The sequence below is a fragment of the Schistocerca nitens genome, chromosome 2, assembly GCF_023898315.1.
Source record: "Schistocerca nitens isolate TAMUIC-IGC-003100 chromosome 2, iqSchNite1.1, whole genome shotgun sequence".
Lineage (NCBI taxonomy): Eukaryota > Metazoa > Arthropoda > Insecta > Orthoptera > Acrididae > Schistocerca > Schistocerca nitens.
Window position 1 is genome coordinate 738563637 of NC_064615.1, and position 11418 is coordinate 738575054.

The window sequence follows — 11418 nt, forward strand, 5'->3', positions numbered from 1 at the left end:
TCCTGGGGTCAGATACATCACATGATCACACTGACAGAACCACAGGCACATAGACACAGGCAACAGAGCATGCACAATGTCGGCACTAGTACAGTGTATATCCAACTTTCGCAGCAATGCAGGCTGCTATTCTCCCATGGAGACAATCGTAGAGATGCTGGATGTAGTCCTGTGGAACGGCTTGCCATGCCATTTCCACCTGGTGCCTCAGTTGGACCAGCGTTCGTGCTGGACGTGCAGTCCCAAACATGCTCAATGGGGGACAGATCCGGAGATCATGCTGGCCAGGGTAGTTGACTTACACCTTCTAGAGCACGTTGGGTGGCACGGGATACATGCGGACATGCATTGTCCTGTTGGAACAGCAAGTTCCCTTGCTGGTCTAGGAATGGTAGAACGATGGGTTCGATGACGGTTTGGATGTACCGTGCACTATTCAGTGTCCCCTCGACGATCACCAGTGGTGTACGGCCAGTGTAGGAGATCGCTCCCCACACCATGATGCCGGGTGTTGGCCCTGTGTGCCTCGGTCATATGCAGTCCTGATTGTGGCGCTCACCTGCACGGCACCAAACACGCATACGACCATCATTGGCACCAAGGCAGAAGCGACTCTCATCGCTGAAGACGACACGTCTCCATTCGTCCCTCCATTCACGCCTGTCGCGACACCACTGGAGGCGGGCTGCACGATGTTGGGGCGTGAGCGGAAGACGGCCTAACGGTGTGCGGGACCGTAGCCCAGCTTCATGGAGACGGTTGCGAATGGTCCTCGCCGATACCCCAGGAGCAACAGTGTCCCTAATTTGCTGGGAAGTGGTGGTGCGGTCCCCTACGGCACTGCGTAGGATCCTATGGTCTTGGCGTGCATCCGTGCGTCGCTGCGGTCCGGTCCCAGGTCGACGGGCACGTGCACCTTCCGCCGACCACTGGCGACAACATCGATGTACTGTGGAGACCTCACGCCCCACGTGTTGAGCAATTCGGCAGTACGTCCACCCGGCCTCCCGCATGCCCACTATACGCCCTCGCTCAAAGTCCGTCAACTGCACATACGGTTCACGTCCACGCTGTCGCGGCATACTACCAGTGTTAAAGACTGCGATGGAGCTCCGTATGCCACGGCAAACTGGCTGACACTGACGGCGGCGGTGCACAAATGCTGCACAGCTAGCGCCATTCGACGGCCAACACCGCGGGTCCTGGTGTGTCCGCTGTGCCGTGCGTGTGATCATTGCTTGTACAGCCCTCTCGCAGTGTCCGGAGCAAGTATGGTGGGTCTGACACACCGGTGTCAATGTGTTCTTTTTTCCATTTCCAGGAGTGTACATACTACAGTTTGGAGCCTTCTAGCAAACAGAGGGGCTGCAAATATGTAGACATGGAGAATAAAGATGTTGCATGTTAACAATGTTTGTTTTATATAAAAAGCTTGAAGAGTTACCACATAAAAAATTTATGCACATTACTTTTCAGCACGCCCTGATAGTTGCACATAAAAACGTACGTACTTCAATTATATTTTTAAATGTGCTTTAGAGATTCTAATTAAAAAGGTTTTATTTTCAATTTTGCAGCATATTGTGTTTGCACTGACAGGAATTATGGCATATGCCATACCAGATATTCCACAAGAGGTCCAAACTCAAGTGAAACGTGAGAAGCTTTTGGAGAAAGAAAGAAAGTATGAAATTGGCCTCAAAGCAGCAGGTTCTCCAAGTAATTTTCGTGACAGAGAAGATGGAAGTAAACTTCAAGGGAGACTACAGCTGCCTCCACTTTTGCCTCCTGGGACAGCAAGAGAATCAAATAACTGGTGGGCTCGGCGAGTGAGCAAAGTACGAGATGTATCAACAAGTCTTGCAGCTCTCAACAAAACAACCACTTAGCACCAAGAAAATGAATTGTACAATACTTTCTCCTGATGCTGCAAAGCTGAAAATCATTTTCTTGGCTATCTGCTGTTCAGAACGTTTCTCTTGTACCTATCTATTTCAAAGGCATTAACACAAACGCAGAAGACCAGTGCCTAGTAAAGAAAATTGTATGTGACTTGGTCCGATTCAGAAAGCATTGCTCAAATAAAAGAGAGAGTTGTATGGAATTGTTGGCTAGGAGGCCCTGAGGAGTAAATCCACCCTCCTAATCAGAAAGGGTTTTATGCCTCCATGCATAATGGCCCTTTTCTTTGCAGTGTGTAAGAGTTGTGTCTTAAGTGTCTCTGTAATGAATGTTTGTATAGTATGGTGCCATACTTGTGTCTCATGATGATGAGAGAAGGTAGGAGGGAAAAACTGCTGTCAGCAATAGCCTACTCTTCTGTGTAGCACAAAGGGGACCACTGAGCATAAAGTCTCCATCTGATCATGCTGTAGGACACTGTGGAAGGTTTGGAATTTAATCTAAGACATTGATGCCAAGTCTGGTGATCATTCCTCTTTCCCTTGCTGACCACATACGAGAGGTGAACATTTCTTCCGCAACCATGTTTCAGACCAACTACCTCTGAACTGAGCGCTATCGCACAGTCACGCATTAGCAACTTTTGCTATGGAAATGCCTATATTTCAGATGAAAAACATTTTAACTGTTAGTCCTTCAGCTAGTGATTACAGAATAGGTGCCACTGAATATGACTGATAGCATAAATAAATTGTATCCACGTAAGACTCTGTGTTCTGAATGGGTGCTGAAATATAGATACTCAGCATTTCTTATGTGCAACTGTTTATTGATCTGTAGATATATATGTATTGTTCTGTGCATTTTGACAATTTTGACAACATCTTTGTTTTATTATTGTTTTGAGGCATCCACACAATAAAACGAAGAAGTTTGGAAATAATAAGACTTGCTTGTTGCATCAGATACAAAGATTGTTAAATTGAAAATGTTTTATTGTTGAAGATTATGGGACCATTTAATAGTCTTAGGATTCTATTAGTAATGCATCCAGTATATGTAACTTATTTCTCTACCTTCAGAGTAGTAATTATTGCCAGTACATTATTATGGGAATGTTGTGACTGGTGTTGCAAACTGAGTTATATACCATCTACTAAGGCTGTGACAAGTATAAAAATAATGTCAGCTATTGTTGATAAGTAAAAATCTTTAAAATACAAAAATATTGTACCTTAAGCAATATGCATTTAATATTAAGCAGATGTATTGATATTTGCTTCTCTTCCATGTTTAATATGAAGTTTTGCTGTGTTCTCTGCTTTTTCTCCCATCAGTTTTCTTACTTCTTGTTTTTGATTTTTAAAATATTGTTGATACTATTTTATTTCACTCAGTCTCCTTTACTTCAGATTGATATACCCACCTGAGTTTCTCTCATATTTGATACATACTCTGTTTATTTAGTGATCTGATTGTAGTGGACTGTTCTATCCTCCTCATTACTAGATGGATTATTTATGTTAATTCCATTCTAAGTGTTAATCAAAAGAAAATCTATTTTCTGAATTGTATTTGTGGGACAGATATTCCGATAATGGATAAACCCTTACCTCTCTTTGAAATTTCATGTTTTGGCACACTGAAGAATATAACTTTCAACTTGATTAATTTTTTACTAACAAAAATGTTAAACTGTTTTTGAAAATTGTTATGAAAACTGCAAACTAAACTCAGATGTAAACTAAGTTTATTGCTCAAGGACATGTTTACTCATCACAGATGGCTATCATTTAGCCATGCAGTTTCATATATGTGTCATGTGCAATACCCTCATGTTGTTTTTTTTATTTATTATAGTAGATGTATACTATTCCTTTTTCTTTCTTTTGCGTATTTTCCTTTTTATTCTTATACACATATTTTGTTTCTGTTTTCATTAATGCTTTATATAATTACTCATATTCTTCTTGCTAACACTGCACTGTTGTCTCTATCATTGCATGCCTTACCACAAAAGTTTTATTTTTAACTTCTTATGAGAACTGCAGTGCATAGTGATTATCTTCAACAGATGTCGTCATAAAATTAGTCTTAATGGGCTTCAGTCACACTGTTTCCTTTTGGTTTACTTATTGCAGTGTAACATGCCATTCTAATTATTGTTTGTCCTTTTTGTTTTGCCATTCTGTTAAATACTTGTAGCAGTTTCTATCCATTAATATTTTCGTTTGCAATAACATGGTGTTTTTAAATGCAATGAATTCTATCTGCTGATATGGTGGACACTTCCATTATGTTTCTAATTTATGTTTATGTCTACAGAATTTTTTTGATTTTATGACCATTTCCTGCCTCATTTTATAACATTAACTTAAGGTAGACAGTTTCCTTTTTTGATACTTTTCGACAAACCTGCATTTGCAAATTGCATACACCATCCAACTCATTGTACAGGATGTATGTCCGAAAAGCCCCGTAGCATAAGCAGAATCAGTGGGCTTATAGAATGTATTGTCTGCTGAGCTGTACACATTTTTATAGCTAGAACTGTAAATTTTTGATGACTTGGGGGTTTAGTAACTGGGACAATTACTTCACATATGTTGTTGCCTCTTGTATGATGATGAGTCATATTACACATCAAAAATTTAACACACTCACATAAATCATAGTCTGATGGCTGTGTAACCCTTTCAGCAGCGCCTTTATAGCCAACCCAGGATTCCAGGAATGTAGAATCCAACCAGTCCTGTATAGCCAATTTGTGATGGTGGCTACATCTGATGGAGTACCATCATACATGAGTCACTTCTATTTAATGTAATTATGCAAATAAATTAGGAGTAAAGACAACAACTCACCAAATAGTAGAGGCACTGGATCACTAACAGGCATGTAAACTAAACTGAGAACTTTGGTATATTTTGGACAAATCTTTTTTCAAGCTAGAGTACACATACATGTGTGTGCACCCACCCTTTCAACCACCCATCCACACACACACACACACACACACACACACACACACACACACACACACACCTGTATGGTTGAGTTGTGCCAGGTGACTACACAGTGACAGGACTGCAGTTCTGCAGGTAGATCGGGGTGAGGAGTTGTGTTTGGTGGAGAGTGCAAGGGGAGAAAGGGGGTTTGGTGAGGGAGGGATGGTTGCTGAAGGATAGCTGATGGCTCGGAAGGAGGCAGCAGGTGTACAAGATAGGAATGCCTCCTGCATGCAATGCAGAGGCAGCAGGTTCACGGGATAGAAATGCACAAACTAGAACCAATGAGTTCATGAAGCACACATTGATTATGATGAGAAAAGGGGAGGCTGTGGGAAAGAGGGTATGTGTGTAAGATGAGTGAAGTTAGTTTCTTGGGGAAAGGAGGAAGTGGGTGTAGAGCAGGGCATTAGCAGAAATTGAGGCCAGGAGGATTATGTTAACAAAGGATGTGTTGTGATAACTCCCACCTATATGGTTCAGAAATCCTGGTGCTGGGGTGAGGGGGACCCTAGGTTCCACAGGGATGTGATCCATTTGGCAAGAGGTTGGAGGTGGGTGTGGCAAAGCAATGGAACAGGGCAGAAGAATACCACACAGATTTTGGGTGGGATGTTCCTCTTTCCCAGGCACAGTGATAACCAAAGCCATGGCAGAGGTTATGGTTCAGCTGTTCCAGTCCAGAATGATATTGGTTGATGGGAGGGCTTATTCTTTGGAGCTGATTTTTTGGGTTGGTGGGAGGATTAAGGGTATGTAAAGACTGGATGTGAGAAGTATGCACATGGACTAGGTTTGGGGTTTAGTGTATGTCTGTGAAGGCCTTAATGAGACCTTCAGCACATAAGAAAAAGGAATTCTTGTCACTCCAGCTGTGCCACCCCATGGCTAGCCAGAATATATTGGAGAGATTTTTTGGTGTGAAAGGGATGACAGCTGTCAAATTGCAGGTGCTCTTGATGCTTAGTTAGCTTGATATAGACTGAAGTATAGATGTAACCATCAGAGCAGGTCCAGGTGAAGCTAATGGGTGAGAAGGTATAGAGGCTGCGGTGGAATGAGGATAGGGTATCTTGACCCTGGATCTAGATCATGAAGATATCATTAATGAAACTGAACCAGACAATAGCTTAGGGGTATTGAGAGGCTAGGAGGGTTTCCTCTAGATGACCGATAGACAGATTGGCATAGGATGGTTTCCTGCAGGGCCCATGGTCATGCTGCAGATTCATTTGTATATCCACCTCTCACAGGAGATGTAGGTATGGTTACCAATCTAATAAGTGAGATGTACAAGGAACGAAGTGGTGGGTTTGGTGTCAGAAAGATGTTAGGAGAGGTAGTGTTTGATAGGAACATACTCCTGCGATCTGTCAGTTCCAACACAGTTTTATCTTATCCCGTCAGAGGCAGGATCACCTGTGGAAGCAGACGTGTCATGTATAACTCTGCTGCAATTTCTGCACAGCACTTTATGTGGGCATGATATCCAACCAACTGTCCACCCAAATGAATGGCCACCACCAGGTGTTGGCTGTGAGCAGAGTACACGTGCCTCCCTCTGAACCATTAGCCATTTTTCCACAGCCTTCCTGCCTGTTCCCTGCCTCCTATCTTCCCTCATCCACTTCACCTGACACATCCTCTAACCCCAATCCACCTGCAGAACTGCAGTTCCAGCATTATGTTTTCAACTAACTGCAGTTCTTGCATTTTTTGTTTAACTAACACAATGTAGCTTTACAGAGGTGTTTGTTTGTTTGTTTGTGTGTGTGTGTGTGTGTGTGTGTGTGTGTGTGTGTGTGTGTGTGTGTGTGTGCATGTGTGTGTAATGGGTACTGCAGCTCAGAAAAGAATTTGTCTGAAGGGTGGCAAAGTTTGCAGTCTTGTTTATGTCCCTGTAGATGAACCTACTATTTGGTGAGTGGTTACGTTTGCCCCTTAAATTATATACATTCTGCCAGAACTTTCCATGCCATATTAATTTAATGATGGATATGTTCCAGTACTGTACAGTTCATATATCAGGTAACTGAGCAATATTGTCTAGTAGTTCTTGTTTGCAGCTTCTTCCAAAAAGTGTGAGACTACCTCATGTTGGTTCCATGAACTACATCATATGATAACCTGCTGGTCCCCTTGTCTGTGAAGTTCATACAAGAAGAGTTTATTCTGGCACCAATATTGCAGATTCTGGGTATTGTCCTCTGTCCTGACACAAGTATCTCATGGAAAAACAGCACACTGTGTAAAAATGTAGCATCTTCATCCATGTTCTTTAAGAAGCAAGCTAATAGCTTCAGTCTGCATTCAGAGCAATCTTCCAGTAGCTGAGAAAAGAGTTGCAGTTTACGTGGATGAAATTTTTCTTTCTTCAGGATATCATAAATGACCAATCAGGGACCTTGCAACCTCATACTGGTGTAGTAGTTTTCTTAGATAGTAATTTCTTTCGAGCAATGTACACTTTGGCAGTTACTGGTTCTCAGACATCATTGTCAGTGTGTAGCCTTCCTTATCAGGGAACCATCTGCAATAACTCCATACTTCTGAACTTCTCATCTATCCTAAAGTCGTTGTTCAGTGCAATAGTGACTGAACTTAGAGGTAACAAATGGGTGTAAGTAATCTTCACTCCCGCATAGCAGCATGTTTCATATGTTTACATCTTTTAATAGCATCATTCATTCAAAAAATAAATACAGATAACTAAACAAAATTGTCTATGTTGCAAGACTTGGCAGGCACCATAAATTTTCCATTCTTTCTTACTTTTCAAAACTCCAGGAAATAAGATAATTCTAGTTTCCACACTTTCCTAAAATAATTATGAACTCTTTTCCATATATTTGACTGCACATAAACCAAAACCTCTTTGACAGTATTCTTAATGGGTTTATGTGCACTAAATTTCAAAATAAGAACATTCTTCATGAATAATTCATAGCAAGATATTATGTTAACAGTGAAGATAAATTGTTAAAATTCATTGCAAACAATTTTTGTGGGATTAGCTTATTTTTTATAGTGCAGCATCGACACCAATCAACTAGTTGAATAAATTCCTTATTCTTCATTCCAATTGTGACTTGTGACACTTGCATTATCACAGTATTTTAAGAATTTGCAACGTTTGTATTTGTTTCATATGCAGATATTGAATGGCTTATTTATTCTTTGCTACTTTAAAAATCTTATCATAATTAAATGAATTGCTACATTTATGCTGTTCCTTCTCTTTACAAGTGAACACATGCATTGCATTTCATTACCTCAATTTGTTCATATACTTCATACAGTTATTTTAAAAATGTAACAATTGTAACAAACTTGAAACATTGTTTGATAATATTAATAAAATATTTTTCTAGTAAAACTTTTATACTTATCTTTTTGTTTCTTGACATTCCACCAATAAGTCTTTTCCCAGTTTGTGCACAGCATATCTGTAAGTTATTTTTATGCAGAAACACTGCGATATGTTTAAAATTCAGGGTAGCAGCATGGGAAAAGATAGTGGTCCAGGTAAGGACTAGATGAAATTAGAAATTAATTCATTGAACAAACTTGTGTGTTAATTGTTAAGTCAAGACATTTTAAATAAAGAAGACTCCATAACAAATTGTGATGGAGATTTGTGTAATCTAGAGATTATCAACATGCAGGGTCATTAAGTAACTGTACTTCTCTTCACAGTTCTTGTCAAGTGGCTCTTGATGGACAGCTGCCCCACACAAATAAAGACACAATCTTCTCAGCTGGTCTCAAATTATCACCAAATCTGTAAAAATTGGTGCTTGCCAGATCAGGATGTATGGTAAACATATGAGGTCTGTTAGATAGGTATCTGGTCTAATTTTTTTCTTTTAACATCCATTGAATTTTAATCTAATGTGTTTGCACAAGCCAAACGTGAACCTTCATGCACATGCATGAACTTTTTGTCAAGTATCAATAGCAGGCAGCAGTTGAGTGAGGTAGCAGCTAGTGCTCACATTGGTGTTTTATTGCAAGGGAAATGGTGGAATGACTGGAGCAACAATACTGCATCAAATTTAGCCAGAAACAGGGTGACAGCCAGGTGGAAACCATTTGGAAGATTCAAACTGCTTTCGGTGATGATGCTATGGGCATCACACAAATTAAGGAGTGATACAACTGGTTTTAAACATAGTTGCACATCAGTGGAGAGCGAGCCACATTCCAGTTGGTCATCAACATGAAGAGGTGGTCAGGTCTTTGCCAAGGTGAATGTTGTGGTGATGTGGAACCGTCATGTGAACTATCAGAGAAATTGCAGAAGAAGTGAGAATCAGCATTTTTTTGGAATATTTTATTGTCACGAGAGATTTGGTCATGAAGAGAATGTTGGCTAAATTCATGCTGAAGCTGCTGATGGTGGAGCAAGAGGAACTTTGGGTTGAAGTATCACAGGACATGCTGGACGCCCCAAACAGTGACCCTGACTTTGCGAACACCATAGTCACTTGTGACAAGTCCTGGGTGTATGGGTAAGGCCCAGGAACCAAATCCCAAATGTCACAGTAGAAGCATTCCTTGCCACCAAGACCAAAGAAGGCCCACCAAGTGCACAGCAATGTCAAAGTTATGGTGACTGCTTTCTTTAACTTCAGCAATGTGGGTACACCATGAGTATATGCCACAGGATCAAACAATCACCAAAGGATATTACAGGGTTGTCCTCCATCACTTGCAGTCCACAGAAAATTGTTGCCTCCATCACGACAATGTTCCAGCACATTCCTAACACTTGATTCAGACATTTTTGGCAAAAAAATAAAAATAAAAAAAGATTCATGTGCTTCAGCAGGCTCCTTACTCTTCTGGTTTGGTCTCCTGCAACTTCTTGCTGTTCTCCAAACTTAAGAGCCCACTGAAAGGAAGGCGATCTCAGACAAGAGAGTACATTATGGCAGCAATGACAGCTGAACTAAACTTCCTTCCAAAGAGGCCTTTTTGGCATGCTTCCAACAAATGCTTATGCAGTGACAATAAACTAGAAGGTCTTATTAGGGAGTATATATTGGCATGTAATTTTAAGAATTGCAAGGTTCCTGAAGAGGCTTCTGCAAAATGTTCAGTTATCAACTTTACACCATTTCCTTATGGCCTACTTCTTTAGAATAAATACCTATCTGACCACAGTTGCACTGTCTCCGAATATAATAAACACAACAGTACTGAGAGAAAGTATACTATACCTGAATCAGAATAACAAAGTGACTGACAGCTTTGTGTTTACAGGACAGCTACCATAGCAACAACCAATTAGAGCACATGTTTGGCCACTCCCTCTATTCTGCACACAGTTGTCATATCACTCTGCTACCTCAACTGCAGACAACAATTGTGGTGAATAACATAACTGATTTATTCTTCATTTTGTTTCTCTATGTGGTATATTTCTTTTCTGTAATATGTGAAGGTAACCATGAAATTGCTTAGGAAAGTGGTAGGACTAATATAATCTTGTGCAATGAACTCAATATTACATGTTAATGGGGAACCTATAAACATCACATCTGCTGCTATTGGAGCCATATGCCCGTGTACATAACAGTGAACTGACAGATTTATAAGTGCAAAGGAGGTAGAATTGAGCTTCATAGTTAGTTTATCCATGTGAAATGCCACCTCAGTTTGTTGTACACCTGGCTGTCCTTTAACATTCTACTAATGCTACCCACAATACATTTTTATTTGTTTGGAATTGCATGATAAGAGTTTCTGTAAGGTTAAGACTTAAGTGTCTCTTGTGAACCACTTGTAAGCATGTTGCATTATTGTCTTGGCTTTGCCTGGAACAGGTGTGTTTGGATCCTTTCTCAGTAGGTTCGTCTTGTCAGCAAACATTGCAGTTTTTGAAGAATACTCCAGTCGGTCAAGTACTGGACCTTGTGGACACTTTATTTTATTTCATCATATTCTTATGTTTTCCATTATTTATTTGTTGCTTCTAAATTTTTGGATATATGTTCGTCCACACAATTAAATAAAAGGCTGTTTGTTTTGTGCCTTATGCAATTCACTTCTATTTATGACCAATTTCAGTGACCTGTATTACATGTTAGTTTTATACATGTGATAACTGCATTATATAATAATTACAAATTTGTATCTACATTTCATAACACTATTATATATAAAAGTCAAACAATGGAAAATCCAGGATGGAATGTAACATTATTAGAGAAGGAAAGTTCTACTCAACATATAGTGGAGAAGCTGAGTCGCGATAGGCTTTTGTCAGCAATAGACACACACACACACACACACACACAAATGCAACTTGCACACATGTGTGCAGTCTCAGATAACTGAAGCCATATTGCGAGCAGCAGCACCAGTGCATGATGGGAGTGGTGACTGGGTGGGGGTAAGGAGGAGGCCGGGGAAGGGAGGGGGAGCGATAGTATGGTGGGGGTGGTGGACAGTGAAGTGCTGCAGTTTTGGAGGGGAGGGGGGGTAAGTAGCGGAAAGGAGAGAA

General features: G+C 40.6%; 1 protein-coding gene across 1 annotated transcript in view; it reads left to right on the forward strand.

Annotated features, from left to right (window-relative positions):
* The window catches only part of LOC126235299 (anoctamin-4-like), a 282026-nt gene extending 280137 nt beyond the window's left edge, over positions 1 to 1889 (forward strand). The window contains exon 21 of the mRNA XM_049944024.1: positions 1578 to 1889. Coding sequence (XP_049799981.1) covers positions 1578 to 1889 — 312 coding nt within the window. The remainder of the gene's footprint in view (positions 1 to 1577) is intronic.
* The last annotated feature ends 9529 nt before the right edge of the window (positions 1890 to 11418 follow it).